Below are 19,942 nucleotides of genomic sequence, written 5' to 3' on the forward strand. Positions count from 1 at the left end.
ATCTCAAAACTCCCACTGAAATTCAATTACTCACTAATAAAATGGGATGGTAACAGTGATAAATTGCAACTGTTTTTCTAACTTTAACAATATGACAGTGTAAAATATTCCTGCAACCTCATTAAGCAAGTCTGGGTTCATAAAGAGCCTTTCAGCACTGACCTTTAGTTTTTATTTTCCCTTTAAAGGGACAGAAATAATTTCATCCCATCGTTCTCAGCGCCGAATCAGCAATAAGCATGGAGGGAAAAACCCGTCTGCTTTCTACACCTCTCCACACCAATCCATTCCCGCTCATCCCATCTGCATGCATTACCTATCAATATTTATACGCTGGCAAACAGCATCCTCTGCCCGGTGTTGAATAAGACATGGACGGGTATTGATCTAGCGGAAGAGCAGCACCACCAACTTTAACTGAATAAAGGAAATGATGGCCTCAGGTTAATGGGATCATTCATGTTAATGCAGACATATACACATTACATTCTAAATAGAAAAATAAAAGAACTGACACTAAGTATTGAGTCATTTTACCCCTTTTTAACTGTTTTAAATGGAGCTATTGCTAATAAAAAAACAAACTGGAGGCAACTGGCTCTGCCCTAACCCCTAATAAATTGCATATGCTATATTGCTGTACATGTACAATGAAGCGGTTATCATTTTCACTTCTCCTCTTTCACTTAAAATGGTTCAACATGTTAGATGATAATAATAACTGAATATTACTGATCTCACAATGGAGAAATTCACTTCTGCATCTTAATCCATCCCCTTAAGGAGCAGTGGGCTGCCACGCCTAGGGAGCAGTTGGGGGGTTAAGGGTCTTGCTCAAGGACCCAGAGTGCAGGCTGTGGGTACTGAACTGGGTAACTGCTACCTTCTTAGAGCACAAATGCACAGCTCTAACCACTAGGCTACCACTCCCTTGAATAGGGAGAGACAGCACCTCTTTCTGCCTGTTACTTTAAAAGTTTCCCTTCTGACATTTGTTAAAAAAAACACCTGTGTATCTGTTTAAACCATCTACCTTGTTTAAGAATGACGAGGAAAGTAAAGCTGATTTACAAGGAAAAGAGGGGGCAATCTATTAGATCTAAAACCACTCAAAGCTCTTACTTTGCCACACATGAACATTTATTAAGCACCATTAGAAGGGGTACTTAGTAACTGACTAATCTGCCAAGTTTTAGATTTGCAGCCATAATGAAATGGTTGAGCCAACAGCTGACATTTGAAGAGGTTTTGATGCTCAAATCCATTTGAGAAACAGAACACTCTGATGTAAGAATTTGGATCGACTTTGTTTATTTACTGACCTGTTAACTAACTTTTCTGGCATTCAACCACGTAGCTAAATTGTGCACACCAAAGATCGAGTCATACTGCTACTTACATCACAAGGAAAAAGCCTCAGTTGAACTTTCTGCCTCCAGATTCACTGACTGGGATAATTACATCAAAAGACTTTCGACATTTTAGAGCAAAAAGTGTCGGAAAACAAGTTATGAGACAAAGGTTTTGGATCCTTCAGCAGAACTGTTGAAAAAAAGGTCACCTGTCTAAAAAGAAGAACTCAGATTGTAATGTGCTGTTTGATTGTGACCTACCCTTTCCAGGAATCAGGGATAATTCATAGTTGTGAGCCACTAATGCAGTTACTGTAGATGTCACATCTGTTTAAAATGTCCTGTACCCTCACACATTAGGAAAAAGCTTGCTGTTTGGCAATAAACTCCCTACACCTTTATTTTTTATTTAGAAAACATCCATTAGATTCAATGTTTTTTTGCCAGTAGGGTTTGATTGTCAAGATTTGCAGAAATAAACAACACATTTTATTTTATCTGCTGTTAAATTTAAGTGGGTGGAAAGCATGTTTGAAAGGAAAAATATTCTAATTTGGAAACCTTGGTGTTAAGGCGCGCAATATCTTCTAGACTTTAAAAAAGGAACAGTGCTGCGTCTAATTTTATGTATCGTGATCTAATGTAAAATTTATCATCCTTTCAAAATTCTCCCACAAAAATTATCCTTACTGGAAGAATGTTTTCGTGAAACAAATCTTGAATTATTCTGAGGGTTTTCACCTTAATTTGGACACTATGTAGAGAAACAAAAAGCGTATTGTTGTTAAGGTGGCACAAAGAGCACTTAGTTTAGTCTTTGATTGTTTGTAAAATCAAACAAAAAAGGTTTGTTACTTTCAGTTTTTAAAAATTGTGGTACCTCTTATGAAAGGGTTTACCAAGTACAGTGACAAAGCTAATATGCTATAAAACAAGGCAACCTTTCAGCTTATAGCATCAGTCATAACCACAGAGTTTCAGTTAAACTGTTGTTTCATATGCTGGCTGAGAAAGCTATTTTAGGCTCAATTTATAAACCAATAACACCTTTTATTTATTATCAGGAGTTACTGTATTGGGCCCAAATGGTCAAATTCTCTTTGAATACATGAAAACTCAATGAACCAATTGTTATAATATTCACAAAATAGTGTAATTAATAGATTTGTTATATTATAAGACATATTAACTCCCTTTAAGAAGCCCTTATGCTTAGATCTTATTGTTTCTTTGCATATTTTCTTAAAGTTGCTAGGAGTGACAGTTCCAAATCTCCACTATAAAATGTCTGATCATTTCAATAACTTACCTACTCATCTATATCTGTTAGAATTGATTGATCATTGGCTTGGCAGGTCTCTGAAATGTCGCTATCTCTTCAGCAATAAGTTGCAAGAAGTTGTTAGATGATGTCATCTGGGTATTTGGTAATGATATGACCCAGCCGTAGGAGAGAGGCATATCAACGCTGACAAGGCAGTCGTTAAAGATACTCTAAATACATTTAAAATAAAATAAAAAAACTGTTCAAATTAAACTTAAGTATTCATGAATATCTTATCTGAACTAAAAAAATACATTGATAAATCTTATTTTATCACGTTTAACTTAAAGACATGGACATGTACAGCATCCGGACGTGTATGAATTAAATGGAGTAATGGCTGATCCTATTTCATTGCTCTTGTCCACTGCTTTGCCTCTTAAATACGGGGTACCTCAAGGCTCCATTTAAAGTCTTATTGTATTCTTGCTTTTCCAGAAATAAAACTTAACCATTTTGATATTAATGAAATTCAGGTTTATTTTTTTAATTTAAAATCCAGTGAATCTCAGTCTGCAAATCCGCTGTTAAAATGTTTGATGGTCATGAGACCATGGATGGAGCTGAATTTATCTAAATGATGAAAAGACGGAGGTCATTTTATTCAGTAAATCCAGCATTGCGATAGGATGCAGTGATGCTTTTGGGCTACTAAGCTCTTCTGCTGTGTGTTTGCCAGGAATCTTGGGTTGAGAAGGTTATTCATGCTTTTAATACTTCAGGCTAGACTACTCAAGCTACCTCTATGGTGGGACTGACCAATCTCTTCTTTGCTGTTGTTGGTTCAGAATTCAACTGCTCATCTGCTAACAGGGTCAAGATGACATGAACGCATCACCCCAATTTTGTATTCCCTCCCTTGGATTTCTGTTTCTTTCAGGTTTTTAGATTTAGTTTATGAATGTCTCAATGGCCTGGCAGACCTTTACGTCAAACAGCTTTCAAAGCCATTTTACTATCTTTTACATTGATTTTTAAGTCTTTTTTTAAGAGTATTGTTTAAAACGGGTTTTCAATTCCAGAGAGCACCATTAGGCCACACTGCAAAAAAAAAAAAAGTGCATTTTGTCTTGAATTGAGGGTGTAAGTGGTACACTTTGCCAATGGAACAAGAAAATTTACATTTAAAATAAGAAAAAGCAACTGTATTGTCTTATTACAAGTGCATATTATCTAATTATCGCATTTTAAGAGTAAAAATACTTATCCTATTGGCTAATCATCTCATTAACTTACTAAAATTAAGGGTAAATACACTACTTTAAGAAATGTTTACTTATTTCTAGATAATTTTTGCAGTGCAGGATTTGTTTCTTTACTTTTTATTGCTTATACAATCAATGCTTTTCTCTTTTTATTATTTTTATTTTCATCCCCCATTTAGATCACCTATTTTTTAAGTGCTTTATAAATAAATGTAGGATGTGTATTAGGCTATATAGCAAAAAGATTTTACATTTTATCAATGCCACACTGAAAAATATAAAAACCGAAACATACCAAGTTCACCTTAATCTAAATGTTACATTAAATATCATAAAAAAATTAGTTAAAGATGATAACATTAAATTTCCTGTCTCAACGTGACTATTTGACATGTGATCACTGATCTTGCCTTATTTTAAATCACATAGATGGCTTCCTGGAGTGCTTGCCACTTGAACTATGGGAAAAGAGTAACCCTGTAGTGGCAGTGTTATGTTCTGCAGAGAAACCTTGGATCCTGCCATCCATGCGGATCCTACACATTATGAGAGTGGATTCTTTAAGAAGTTCGGCCACAAGGTTAAAAATAGCTCATGGGTGGTATGAAAAACACAGCCTTTGTGATGTTTTGGACTAACTTTGTAACTTACACAACTTAAAGGATCTGCTGCTTAATGCCTTGTGCAAGACACCAGAGCACACGAAGGGGTCCAAGAAGTCTTGTTTTAGGAGGGATCGGCTCACTATTAGGTATGCAGTCATGATGTTATGAGGTTATACAAATATGCCTTTGTGATCACTTATAATGCATTATGTTTCCTACTTTTGGTTGCAGGAACCCAGATGTAATTTATGTAACTGTGCATGACAGAAAAATCCATTTAGGTGAGCAAGCTGATTGGAAATGTGCCATCATTAACTTAATTTACATCCCTTGTGCTTCTGTCTGTCTGTGTAAGGAAACTACAGTTTTCTCCTCCACAAGTCCCTTTTTGCTCCTTTGTGAATCGCCACTTTAACACCGTTGGATGACTGATTGCACCAAATATCCAAGAAGCTGCATTATCAGGGGCAGTTTTCTCCTGGCTGGATCTGCCAGGGGAGACAGTTTCTGAGTTCCCTAAGCATCAATCAATTAGCATTTAATACTGAGACAAGATGGAACCCAACCACCTCATTCTGTTTACTTCTTAACATTGTCTTTGAATGCATGTGAGTGAAGGTACTTACAACTATCTTCTTCTTCAGAAATGAGCTTCACCACATAACAGGCGTAGATAAACCCCACCAACTGCAGACAAAGAAAGAAAATAAACAAAAACAAATGATTATTTTTTTTAGTCAACACCAAAAAAAGAGTGAGAAAAAGCCACAAAGCTTAGACAACTGCAATAGTTGGAACAGACAGGGCAAACAGGTGCTGATGTAAGTGGAGCAGAGCAGTTCCAAAATAGAGCCCTTGTATTTCCCTTCCTCACACACACACACACACACACACACACACACACACACACACACACACACACACACACACACACACACACACACACACACACACACACACACACACACACACACACACACACACACACACACACACACACACTCAATTACATCTTCAATAACAACCACAAGGTTATTCTTAATTTTAATGCTGGAGCTGTATAGAGAAAGTGCTTACATATACATTCACAAATTCCAACGTATTAGACACAGTATTCAAACAACCTCCACATGCAGATGGTGCTTATTTCACTTAAATTGGATGTAGAGGATAAAAATCAGAGTAGTTTAATTGGTATTTCTAAGCTGAGGTTTAGAGCGCTGCTGTTCTTTCTACCATTCACAGGAAAACCTTACAGATAACAGATAACTACAGATTATAGATAACTCAATAACATTTGTTACACAAGACAAAACTGAAGATTTATTATGTTCTTACAAAAATTAGGGGACCTTAATTATGTACCTCTGCTTGCATGCGATATTTAACATGATGTAGCGATCCAAATTAGCAAGAGCACCTTAGCCCCCTGGACTCTCATTGGCTGTCTGTTTCCATGGCAACTGATAGCAAGTGGCCGACTGAGGCAAAATATGCAGGAAGGTGCAGCCCTATAGGGTCGGAATTTTAGTGACCTTATTACCCTTGGGCGTCTTTTGAAGGAGCAGAAGGGAGAAAAACTGTTTGCAGAGCTGAAGATGCAGGCAGGGGGTGACAGAAGTGCACATCTGGGGTCTGTTTGAGGCATTACTACTTGAAATAAAGAGGCTTTAGAACTCAAATCAGCCTTTAAGTAATGGGGGGGAAATAACATTGACCTGGCTGGTTTTCTATCGACTGTGTGGAAGAATGCCAGCACATCCACATGTGTTCACATTAAACACTCTGCAAGGCCATGATTGTGGGAAGCTGCATTAGGGATTCAGCGTATATCTCAAGGTCTTGACCTCATTTAGTCTAAATAATGTTCAGCTCCCACACCCCCCCGTTTCTCAGAGCATTCCTGCTTCTCTCTTCATTCTCATACTCTCTCGACTTTCCAACGTTTGTCTTTTTCTTAATCTTTCCCAGCTCTGTTTCAGACAACAAGCAAGCATTATCAACATGAGGGATCAATGAGAGAAAAAAAACAAAATTAATGGGCTTTATATAGCAGATATGACCACTGATCGAAGATAAAGATAAGCTTTTCGGGCTACAGCATCTCAGTTTTCACTGCTTTTGGCTGACATTTATAATTTGAAAGATTAAGATGACATCAACCCCACAGGCAGTCTCTACTGTGGGCAGCCAATCCCCCCGGAAGCATTTCCTTCTTTATTGGCATCCATATGAAGGAGACTTTTACCATTACAAAGTTATAATGTTGTTTAAGAGATCATAAAGAGTTTGGGGAGGTACCTAGAGTTAGAGTGGTTCTGGAACCTGCTCTGTTACCTACAGGCTCATTGCCTCTGAAAATGACTTTGGGGTGCAGTTTTGTTAGCGTGACTGAACATGACACAGAGAGTGGTGCTCACCCTGCGATACAGAACCACCGTTAGACCTCCGCAAAGCACATTTTCTCTCCACATCAATATCCTGTTAATATCCCACCAACCCAAGAGTTGCTGCTACATGTAAACATAATATCCTGTTTACAATAAATCAGATTCTATCTCCCAACAAAGCAGGGCAAATCAAATGTGATGGCTAAGATGCGACAATATGCGCGGAGACTTGTGGTATTCATGGCTTATCTTTTAAATGTTGCAGGAGTATGCTTGTAGTTTTTATTTGAACTATGTTCCTCACACAGCCTGCAAGGTTTTTAAAGTGCTATGGAAAGTTTACATACATAGCTGTATACGAACTACATTAAATACTCTAAATAAAATGTCTTAAACAAATCAGTAAAACTATAAAATGTTGGGGTAGAAAGATTCGCTATACTTTGTCCTGCTTTGCAAAATCTTAAATTGTTCTGTATGAATATAATCATTGCAAAAGCTAATATGTGCAAAGTCTATATAAGAAAAGAAATGATGTGTGTATTTCACCGGAAAAGGCAAATAGTTGTTTTTTTTTACCGCTTGGCCGGGAAATGCTGTTAATCCACAGCTGGCCGTTTATGTCATTTTTTTTTATAAGCTAGCAAAAATGGAAATAAATCTGCTTTTAACTGCAAGCACAGCGTCTGGACAATTTCTGCTTACCATTTTCCCCGGCAAATGCGTGACAATCATAATATTCCGGTTTAAAAACACTCTGGTTGCTTAAAGCGTCGGCTTAGCCCCTACAGTCATATTGTTTACAATAACTTAACCTTTAAGGACTCCATCTGAAAATCAAGACTCATTAGACCCAGTAATCAACTTTCTGTCTGTTGTCCATTTTAGTTTGAAGCCTTAAATTCCTGTTCTAAGCTGACATGGCAGCTGGGGTGGCCTTCTGCTGTTTTAGCTCTATTATCTACAAGACTTGATAAGATGTTGTGCATTCAGAGATGTTTTTGTATACACCTTCTTACGGGTTACAACAGGTTAAAATTACAGCTACTGTGTTTCTATAATTTCTGAAACTCTGCCCATTCTCCCCTCCCATCAACAGGACATTTTTATCTAGCCAACTACCCTATGGGGGCTAGAGCTGACTATGTAATGCTGCAGATGGATGCAGGTTAATAATGTTCGTGTTTTCTGATCCACTCATTATCTTTACCTGCAAAAGAGGACCAGTCTCTTTAAAATGAGTTTCCTTGTGTGTGCTAGATATTAGCTCTTCGGCCAAAGCAGCTAAAAGCCACCTAGAAAAACATTTTGCTTTTGATATTCCAATACAATTAATCACATAATGTTAAGAATCAGTTGTCTGAATGGTTATTCATTTTTGTTTAGAAAAAGTCAGTCTTTAAAATATAATTTTGCCAAAATAATGTTTTATTAATTGTATTGTGCATTGCGTTGAAGACAGTCCAGTTGCTCTGAATTAGCTTAAAAGCTTATTTGACCTCATTCCAAAATCTTCAAGATAAATTTCTGAAACAGTTTGGAGCAGGTTTACGGAACAACCCATGAGAGTGAAATGGTTATTTGATAAAATGTTCAATTAGATAAATGCATACAATTGCAACATATCATTATTATGTTCTGTAGGTTGGCAATACATAAAGCTATAAGTTAAGACAGCTTATTTCCCACATTTGTGTCAGCTCTGCTCTTAAAAATAGATTTCTACTTAATATCTCCATACAAGCAGTAAATAAAGGTTTTAGCCAAGATGAGGTGACAATGTGATTCAAGATCCCTTCTAATTGCCTACACTTACATGGAGGCAATTGACAATTATCTAGAGTTAACGTAGAATTTAGTCAGGAAAACAATGGGGACTAATGGATGGCAAACTGTATATGCTGAACCTGTACTAGACATGGAAAAAAGTTATACATATGATCAACTCTGAATGCCTCAATCTATCTGTGAAACAAAGCATTGAGAAATAGACCAATAAATATGAACTAAGATGAATTCCCTGTATTGAACGGCCACTAAGCTGTGTGTAAAAACAGCCTCATATAAAGGAGTTAATGTATAGCACTGAAAACGTTTAACTATAGTTGCACATACTTTAACAAAGATGCACAGGCTTTTTTTTTGTACACTGAAAAAGTTTAAGAAAATGAGGAAAACTGGTTTACTTTCTATTTTACAGAATATAATATAGGGATACCCTTAGCACCAACAACTATAAGCATTTGTGATAACCTGCAATGAGTCTTTCACAGCTCTGTAGAGGGATTGTAGCCCATTCATCTTTACACAGTTACTGTAATTCTGCCACATTAAGGGGTTTTCAGCATGAATGGCCTTAGATGCCAAGGTCATGCCACTGCATCTCAATAGGATTTGGGTCAGAACATTGACATGGCCACTCTAAAGTATTTTTTCATTCAGAGGTGTAGTGTCATTGATCATTATTCTGCTATGGTACTGTAGTTTGCTTCAACTTGAGGCAATGTCTTGTCTCTCAACTAGGGATGCACGATATTGGGATTTTGACCGATATCCGATATGCCGATATTTTAAAACTCATGTAGCCGATAATCGATACCGATACCGATGTTAAAGCTGGTCGAAAATAAGTAGTCATTGAAAATAGCAGTTTTGTTATCCATTTCTGACACTTTAAAAAATAATATACTCAAATATATTTTCATATGCTGATACCAAATTGATTTTTAAAAACGCGGTATTGATCTATTTTACTTTCAAAATCTCGTGAAATTTCATCGTTCTGTTACAAACTCTAGTGATATTTTGCAAATTCTTGACACATTTTGTTAGTAAAATAGATTGATACCGCGTCAATATATCAACATATAAAAATATGGCAAAATTTCGTGAATTTTCGGGGGATTTCGTAGCATAACCATGACATATAGCAATATTTCATTAGTAAAAGAGATTGATATGGTGTTTTTAAATGGCAATATATCAGCATATGAAGATATTGTGATATTTTAATGTATCAATATTTTTTCCCTCGTCTTTAGAAGTCTTTAAGTCTGTAAAAAAGAAGTTTTTGAGGAAGAAGTAGTAGTATTTTTATATTTTTTTTAGACTTTAGAAACAAAGAATATCAGAAATATCGGTGGGGTGGCCGATGTCTGATATTCAGTTTTAAGGCCGATACAGGCCGATACCGATAGGGGGCCGATTATATCGTGCATCCCTACTCTTAACCATTGAGTCTGCGTTTCTGCATCTGTGAGTTTCTGTCTGAGCTCGTTGGTTGACGCATGGAACTCTGAACCTGTCCTTGTGCGCTGTGGATTCCTGGAACCCTGAATCTGTCTGTTACCATATGGATCGGAACCCCTGACCGGGCTACGGTCTCCTGGATTCCAGAACTGTTCTTGTCTGATATGTATGCTTGACCTGAATCAGATTCCTGCCTGCTCTCTGGGTCGGGGGCACTCTGGGCAGCTCCTTACTCCGCAGCTCGTTTAGCAATCCTGGATTGCAGTGACTCACTCGGATAATCATCTCCAGTCAGATGATCGTGGTCACTTACCTGTGTTTCTCCCTCCAGAGTGTCAGTGATTGGGCGAAATGTTTTGAAACTTCCCATTGCCTGACTCGCCTGAATTCTGGGTCCATCGGTCCCGGTTGGGTGACATATTATCTCTCCGGGGATTCTTGATACTCCAGTTTTACTGGCATTTCTAAAATGTCCTAAGGTGTGAGTGTGTGTGCATGTTAATTTATATCTGTGCATGTGTCTTTGTTGCCCTGTGACAGACAGACAAACTTTTCAGGGTGTACTCTGGCTCTCCCCCATAGATTGTCAGAGATAGGCAGTGACCCTGATTGAATAAGTGTGGGAAGATGAATATAATGTATACCAGTTGTTTAGTAAGTGGAACTCTGCTATCCAGGTTATTTTTGCCCAATCTCTCTTCCTTTCAGTGTAACCATAAAAACTGACCTGAACTGAGGTAAGTTGGGTCTGCAAATGTTTTGTGGAGTCTTTGTGACCTCTTGGGGTAATTTTGATCTTCCAGACAGCCCTAAGGTTCACCACTGTTTCATGTTTTTTCAATGTTTTTGGATAATGGCTCTGTGGTTTACTGGAATCCCAAAGCTTAAAAAATGGTTTTGTAACAAATACCAGACTGATAGATCTTCTTTCTTAGCCCAGAATGTCTTTGGATATCGATCTAGGTGGCTTTTAGCTGCCTATCCAGGATCTGCTGGCATACTTTACAGGTATAGCAGTACCGGTAATCATATACATTGTGAGAAGGAATTAATAAACTATATTCACCTCTACAGGACTGCTTCCTGTCACTATAAAAACATCCATTAAAACAAGAAAATATGTAAAAAAAAATGTTTTTGTAAGTTTTGGGACGTTTACTCAAGAAAAGTTGGCAGGACGAATTCATTACTTAATCAATTACAGTGATATTATTTAAATGAACAGATACAAATCAACTCATTAAACTGCTTTCATCTCAAGCTTTTTTACTGAGCTTATCTTAAAGTGACTGCACTGAAACTGACACAAAAAACTGAAAATGAGTTGCCTTCTAATCATCTTTCAAAAGAATATCAAGCCTTTGGCATTTCCACTCATATGATTTAGGCAGTAACATATTTTAAACATTAGACTTATACAGCTTAAACATATCACATTACTGTATCACTAAGTAAAATACTTTACGACTTTTATTCCTTGAGAATGAACCTCTATTGAATCACTGTCTGTGATTTAACCTGTTTCAGCAGGTGCTAACTATCTGTAAGGTAGCCGCTAAAAGTCCTTGTAAAAGTTTTACTACCCCCAAATCTTCTTTTTTACTTTATAAAAATAAACGTCATCATATTTTTATTGCCATTTTTAAGCGACTGACCAAAGCAAATTAGGATATAATTGTAAAATAAAAAAGAATATCATAGTTTACAGAATTTCAGAATTGGTATGAGGAGAGCTCCTCTGGTAACAAACCAAAAACTTTTATCACTTATATAGACGACAGATTTAAAAAAAAAAAAAAGTTGTCCTGTCGACATAATCTCTCATCAGAGCTGTAGATCCTGCAGCTCCTCCACACAAACTAACACCATTACATATTCACAACATCAGTAACTGTGTCAGTTTCTCATTAATGGAGTAACCTAATGAATTACTTCTCTCACACCGGGAACTCCAATACATTGGTTGCGGTCTAACAGGGAATGGTACTACCATTCAATAAACTGAAGTGACTCCTCATAAGCATGCAATCTCTGCAGCCCGAAAGGGCTGGTTCCTGTTATTGAGGGATGGAGAGAAAGAGCTAAGAGAGAAACCCACAGAAACCCAAAAGGCTGTAGATTAGTAAGCAATGTTTTGGCTGTTTTGATTTAATTATTTGATGAATATTAAATATTTTATATTTAATAGTTGACCTGCCAGTTTAAGTTCAGATAACAGTAATCTAGATTTGTTGATAGCTGATTTAGTATGTGCATTTAAGTATGTGCACAGTTACTTTTCCTAGTAACTAGTTACATTGTTGTGTAGTTAATGAGTAACTAACTTGGTTACCTTCAAAGAGAATAAACTAGGAACTAAAACTAGTAACATTTTCAAATAACACTTTTATTAACACTGTCAGTTGAACTTTGGCAGATTCTGCAGTTTTGCAGAACTGTTTATATTTTCAAATGACAAATTAGGTAAAGCTTGGGATAATGTTTTATTAGTTTATATATTCATATAATACTCCTTTCATGTTCTAGTTATGTGCCTCTGGGGCCCAATAAACCCAATACAGTAAAATCTAGGTTTGTAGCTATAATATGAGAAAATTTGGCAATATTAAAGAGGAAAAAATACATGTGTAGTAGTCTGTACCTAAGTTAAAAAAATATAAGTTTTAGCATCTTGATTAGCCTTTTGCTTTGCTTTCTAATGCAGGGCTGCGTTCATATGGGCCTGAATTCAAGGAATCTCCTCTTTTCAGGCTTTTTTCTCTCTAGTTTCTTAATACAAACTGAAGACTGCTTAGTTTGACTGGTGAAAAACAGAAATATCTCTACTTCAACCTGAGCTCTGACAGAATCCTCCCACTGATTGGCCTGACAAGCAAAAGCTTGTTGCTGTGTCCATTTCACCTCACAGCAGTTTGCAACACAGCAAAGATCGTTTTTATAGATGTTTATGTGAGAAAAAAAGGCCAGCTGAAGTAATTCTTTAAAATGTTTTAGCTTCTCTTAGCAGATGACAGCAGAGTAGATGCTTGTTGCCATGGTAAGTATGCCAAACGTAGTCAGTAATTCGACAGGATGTCAGTGAACCTCACAGCTTCAGCTTCAGCCTTAGCCGCAGTTAATGGCAGGTATGAAAAACTGTAACATGCAGTATATTTGCTTCTCTATCCTTGTCTTTCCTTGGCCAAAATCTGAAGTACAGGTTCGGAGCTTGAGCAGAATGTTCTGAACTAAAGTACAATGTCTGAAATGAGAGTGTTTGTAAAACATGTTTCTGTCACAGCAGTTAAAACCTCAGGTCTTGCAAACCCTTCTCTATTTGTGACTGTATTACACACAGTTATTTGCAGCCAAGCTATCAAGCTCAGCCTTAAGAGGTTCCTCCAAAGCTTCTTGGTAAATGTAGTCTATGGCTTCTATTTGGCATTAATGCCAGATTAGTCTGCATTAAAGGTAATTAAGTGAACAGATTAAATGGAATGAAATTGGCCACGGTGAACCTCTTACCTGGCGAGAAATAACAAGACTCTCTTTAGCTCTTTAATGCTTGTCAAAAAAGATTAATAAAAAACGGCTTTATTGACGTGGAGGGTTTCACCTGGGACTCAATCAGGTCTCAAAATACAGACATCAAAAAAGCAAAGCTGTGCTTTAATTTAAGAGCAGACATAGGTTCATGGCTCATCAGATGGATCTGAAAAGAAATATGTCCTTGAGTTTAAAAAGACAACTTGACAATAACCACAGTGACAGCTTAGTGTTTTCAGTCTGCTGTATCATTCATATATGCAGCATCTCTCCTACTCTGGAACAACAAACAGTATCAGTGCCTTCTGGTACAGAATAAACTAAGCGGAACTCGGCTACAATTAAAGATAATCAATACATAGCGTTTCAAATCTCATAAAAGGAACTGATTGCCAATACTAACTTTTAATTGAGAATGTAGGTGAAGCAAGAGTTGATTGTATTTTCTGGTTTTGTCTGGAATAATTAAGTTCAGTGTATAATTTGTCTAAAGTCAGTTACAGCCATCCAAGTTATTTATATGTCCTGAAATAGACACAAGAAAAATGATTGAAAAGGATGAGAACACCCAATCCCTGCTCAGTTAAAATACATCCAAACTGGAACTAGATGACAAATCATGAAAAATGGGAATTTTAAAACCTCAAAGAAATTGTGCAGGGTAAATGCTGCATGAATATTATGGCCAAGTTTAGTTAGAATGCTAACATCTACCAACCTTTTTAGATTAAAATGGGGACACCCATAGGAAGGTGACACACTGATTACAATCCATGTCAGGTCCGTCATTCTAAACAAAAGATGCCATGCAGCCATTCACACTGGATTGAGACGGTATATGTCCATACATTACCTCTTGTTAAAATATATGGGATCCATTTGTCAAAGCTCAGAAAAGAGGACCCAGTATTCAAGGCAAGACAGACAATAGGGTTACTCAAAAAGCGTTTACTTAAAAACGATGGATTGGCGATGGCAGCTAGGGAGTATCAGGCAGGAACTTCTGGTCTTAAAGTTCAGTCCGTGCCCAGAGGAAGAGGTGGATTCCAGCCAAATGTCTGCCAACGCGACACGACGAATGCTGCCCAGAGAGTTCTAGACGCTGAAGTCTTGAAAAAGCAGAACTGACAGGAGATCAGATCCAAGCAGAGGAAGTAAGGCAGGACTATCTAGAGGACAAGGACAGAGCCAGATTTTGAAGTAGATCTAGGGTGGTCAACAGGCAGAATCCAGCAAGAGTCCAAAGACAGGTCAGGCAAACAGATCAGAACAGGAACAGGTAGGCTCAGAGGTGCTTAGGCAGAACAGGTTAGAATCAGACAATCAGAACTAACTAGAGAACTCTCACCAAAGGGACTGATGACTTGGATCCAGCAGGTTAAATAGAAACCGGAGCAGGTGATACCAATGAACTGTTATGGGAAAATGGGTGGAGCTAGGCAGGTGAATGGAATGAACAATCAAGCCAGTCATCAGCGCAAAGATCATGCCACCTATCTTGTCTGCCTTCCTGTCCTGCTCATCTGTTTTTTAATAGAAGCGTTTTGCTCTGTCATTAATCTTGAATAGACTTGATTTGTATTTTTGATAAATGCCTTTGCCCAACAGAAGTAGGGCAAGGGCAGGGACTAGAATGGGTTATATTTACGAAGGAACTGAGAACGTAAAGATAAAAGAGCCTGTGTGAATGAAGGATTAGCAGCTAACTTTACTTACAGAACAATGAGTGGCAAGTCAAGTAATGGTCTAACCGTGGTTCCTCTGTATTATCCGAATACCTAAATCCTCCTATGCTTTAAAAAAAAAAATCAAGTTGAAAAGGACAAAATGCAAAGGAAAAGCAAAAATAAAGAGATTATTCTCTGTTCTCTCAGTAGATATCGTAATCAATTTAACACATATTAGCCAAACTGGACCCAATAAAGTTTTTTTTGGTTGAGGTTGGATGACCCAAATATAAAGGCAGGGAGGCAGAGGTGAGTTCTTGCAGTTTTAATAGATTGATCACATTTAACAGAGGCAGGAATTCAAAACTCCAACTTAAAATGTCAAACTAACCAGAACCATGGAGATATCAGGAAAACAAACATGGAAAACCAGGGAAAGACGAGGAGAGACGAGGAACCAGCACTGAGGAACTGCAGAACCAAGACTATAGACATAAACAACTACATTCACAGCTTGCAACAAGAGCTGTGATGTAGTTTACAAAGATATGTTGACAGAATATATAACTATTCCCATCTTAGTGAACAATATTTTAATAAAGAAGCCTTAAGGATTTCAAATGTACAAAAAAATAATTTAGTAGTGAGGCTACCCTACATCTTCAATAAGCTGGCAAGGCTATTCCATTAAGGGGGAGAGAAAAAAAGAATACTAAATCATCATTCTGTCCAAAGATAATCAAGTCCCAAATGTTCACAGGGCAGAGACATTGAGAACACCTGGAAGTTTCAAAAGCAGCAAAAGGGAGCATTTTGATGAATGTCAAATAGCTGGTGTTCAGTACGGAAGTACAATCTTTTGTATAACCACTGCCCAAAAAACTTCAGGGTTCACATCATGAGATGAGACCTTTAGAAACAGATGCCAGAGAAGGGCATCTGTAGGCCATTCACCCAGTGGCACAATTTGTCCTCCAGCAGAGGGGAAAGCAGCATTTCATCATAACAGCTGCAACAGAGAAAGCTGACTGTGCAGTACATATTTACACAATATCTTCACTCTGATTAAAATCACCATATCTCAGCATGATAAAGTGATGTAGATCCTTGATGAATTTAACCCTATTTCCTGTTTCTTAATCTGTAGTTATTTAATATAGCCAGTACGCTTATTTCTAAAATCAATTGGCCACAACATTTCATGCTATTATTCAAAAACTGCGTTACTCCACCTAATGCTATCAAATAAATCTTACTTACTAATCAACACTCAATACCTACAACTCAAGGAAACTCAATGAAATTTTAAACATACATCTTAAGAGAGAAAAGTAATGACACCCATACAGCGTACTAGAAAACTGATGTACATTTATTTTCCATGGCCTTCTCCCTCCACTAGATATATTAAGTTATTTTTTGTCATAACTGGTTATAAACATGAGAACTGAAAAACATAAAGGTTAAAAAAACATCATTACTATTGTTCTGGTGGTATTTTTTTTGTTGTTAAAACCACTATTAATTATACATTTCAATGTGTTTTTTCTTTATGCTAATTTTTGATTCACATTCTTGTACAAAATAAAAAATAAAAAATGAAGACTTTCGCAAGGCAGCTCTTGAACATGACAAAAAGTTGATAAACAGTTCAATATAATTTTAAAGGTGAACATTTTCTATCCCAATATGTCCACTGAAGGGGACATATTGTTATAGGGAGACTCAATGGAGAACATTAGCTTAGAGATCTGGGGTTAGCCAAATGTATCTGTAACTTGCCACAAATAGTGAATAATCAATTTGCAAAAACAAAAATGAAAAAAATAATTCTCAAAATGTTTACTGCACAGAATACTACACCTCAGCAAGAAGCAGTGTATTCTCATTATGAGTTCGTATGAAATCGCACGAAAAGTTATGCACCGTAATTTCGTAGGTTTTGGACGTTTTTTTCGTCGCATGCGCATGCGCATCTGACGCACCATTCACGAATTAGAATATAAATTTAAATTAGCCGTAACCCTGACCCTAACCCTAACCCTAAGATATAAAACAGCAAGCAGCGTAGTTAGAGACATGAATAAGTGATGATTGCACTGTTTTTCCCAGTTTTACGTCCGTCCGCGGATCTGCTTTTTTTTTCTGTCTGCCAGCGCATGCGCACTGATGTGGTTTTTTTGAGGAAAAACGTCCAAAACGTACGAAATAGTGTGCATAACTTTTCGTACAATTTCATACGAACTGATAATGAGAATATGTTGCAAGAGGTATAGTACAACCTTTGTGAGACACATTTATTCATGTAAGTAGTTTTTGTTAAAAAAGCCTGGGTCCAAATGCAGTTTCTGTTTTGGCTCTATAATAAAATATTATTCAACTTAAACTAAAACGTTGGTGGCTGCACCTAATGAATCAACTTGCTTTTACACTGTAAAGTACCTTCAAATAAGTAAATTATGTGCATTAATATGTTAGATGAATAATTAAGCTGGTCTTTGCTCATTTAAAGGGCTTATATCATGAGACATCTTCTTTTTAGCTTTCAACTTTTTGGAAATTATTGCACAGATAGGAGTTGCAGTGTTTTAATCAAGCTATCTCAGTTTAGCTTTGAGAGCTACCTAATAGATCCCACTTTCTGACACACAGTATAATAAGATTATCGATAGAGTTTGCTTCACCTGCTGAGGTTTTTATTGTTCTGGTTGATTACTATATTCTTGCTTTGTGTGGGAAACATTAATCTGTGATGGGAAATGCATTCATCTGCAGTGATTGAGTCCGTTACAGCAGCGTTTTCCTCCTCCAGATAAATTGTGCTGTGTTGGTGGTGTCACATGCACTGAATTCAATCTGCTTATGTGTTGATGATAACTCTAGCTTACTCAAAATAACATCTCTCCTGAGTCCCCCCCCCACACTTTGCTTTCTAATGAATTAATCATGATTAAAATATTTTGTCAGCAAGAACCACACTGACACATCCCTAATGCTGCAATCAGTGATCCCATCTAATCACTTTCATCTAAATTTGGTTGTAGATTTTGATGCTTGCGAAAAAAGGCACACAGTTTATGGCAACACCAAGTAAACTGAAGGAAAGGGTGCATCGTCATAGGAAGTTGGTTGATCTGGTGTCTTTAAACTTATATGCAACAGCTAAGATTCTTCTTCTGATCGGTGTTTATGATCCAATTCTCTGAATGCTTCATAGAAACACCGAAAAATGAAAGGCTTTTACTTATTCAGTACATACAGGATTAAGGCTGTGAAGAACGACATTTGTTTTGCCTGACTGACATTCAATTCTTCAGTGCTGTGGATTCCCCTTTCTTTCTCTTCCGTGATAATTGAATGATAACAGCCTGGACTGAATACAGCTTGGCCTTAATGTTGCATTACTTTCTAGCCTCAGTGACATTTAGTTTATTTTGTAAAAATTCAAATGAGTTTGGGGCTTTGGCTCCCAGCGGGATCTGCACTGATTGGTGGTTGCCTTGTCAGGTGGGTGGGCCTGGTGGCTGGGACTTGATGGGCTTTGGGACTCAATTCTGTTTTTTCTTCAGAGATCTCTGGAGGGTCCTTGGCCTCAGTCAGCACCTTATTGGTGTCGGCCCGGGTGGCACAAGACAGGGTGGGGGGTGAGTCTCAGGCAGGTGGCCCAGCAGTCTTGTTATCAGGGTTTGGGGCGCACCCTAGGTGTATCCAGGTTTGGCCTGTGCGATTGGAAATGTGTGCGGAAGGATGAGAGACTCATTATCCTATGTCTCACCCTGTCCTTTGTGCTTCATTGATGATCTATCAGTCTTCGGGAATATGTATCTATCTGCAGCAAACTTCTGTAAGTAAGTTTACCCATCCTTTGCTTTTATTTTTTTATTAAATCTTTTTTAACTTTTTTCTTAAAAGCAGCACCCAGGACAAAAAAAAAAGATCCATTTAAGAAACTTTTTGTTAAAGTTTAAACTGTGATTTACATTTTAATATATTGTCTTAAAGAATGCATATTGTTTTGTATGGGGCTAAATAGATATGCACAAATCCATTTTTAATGATCCAATCTGATACAGCTACAACGGGCTGAGCGTATTGACCAATATCTGATATTGTTCTAATAACTATACACTTTGCCGTGTGACTAAAGGCATCACTTGTCATGATCTTGGCACTGATGTCTGGTCTGATTACACATATCATTCACCAGCTTAGCTCTGCCCAGCTCTCAATACCACTCATCTGTTCCACCTACTTCAGTCTCTATTTAACCAGCCTTCAGACCAGTCATTAGTGCCAGATTAATCAAATTTTCTAGCATTCCTGCATTTCTGATTTCCTGATCATGACCGGTTCTGCATCTCAACCTCTGAGCCTGCATGTCCCCGCCTGACCTGTTTGCTTGACCTGTCTTCTGACTCCTGCCGGATCTCTGTCTGCCTATGTACTGAACCTGGAACTGTTACCTGACTCTGTCTGATTTTGCCCTCGGAACATCTTTGGATCTCTGTTCAGCTAGCTCTGACCACTGAGCACATCTTTGTTTTTTTTTTTTTTTTTTTTTTTTTTTTTTTTTTTTTTTTTTTTACAGTGTCCTGTCTGGCAAGGTGGCAATAAGAATAATTGTC

At 37.4% G+C, this 19,942-nt stretch overlaps 1 protein-coding gene across 2 annotated transcripts in view; it reads right to left on the reverse strand.

Moving 5' to 3' along the window:
• Positions 1-19,942, reverse strand: part of nkain2 (sodium/potassium transporting ATPase interacting 2) — a 134,660-nt gene that overhangs the window by 14,298 nt on the left and 100,420 nt on the right. For both annotated transcript variants that reach the window (XM_038293261.1, XM_038293260.1), the window contains one exon: positions 5,113-5,173. In XM_038293261.1, the coding sequence (XP_038149189.1) occupies positions 5,113-5,173 (61 nt within the window). The remainder of the gene's footprint in view (positions 1-5,112; positions 5,174-19,942) is intronic.

The sequence above is a fragment of the Cyprinodon tularosa genome, unplaced genomic scaffold (assembly GCF_016077235.1).
Source record: "Cyprinodon tularosa strain WSP-4 unplaced genomic scaffold, ASM1607723v1 ctg323, whole genome shotgun sequence".
NCBI lineage: Eukaryota > Metazoa > Chordata > Actinopteri > Cyprinodontiformes > Cyprinodontidae > Cyprinodon > Cyprinodon tularosa.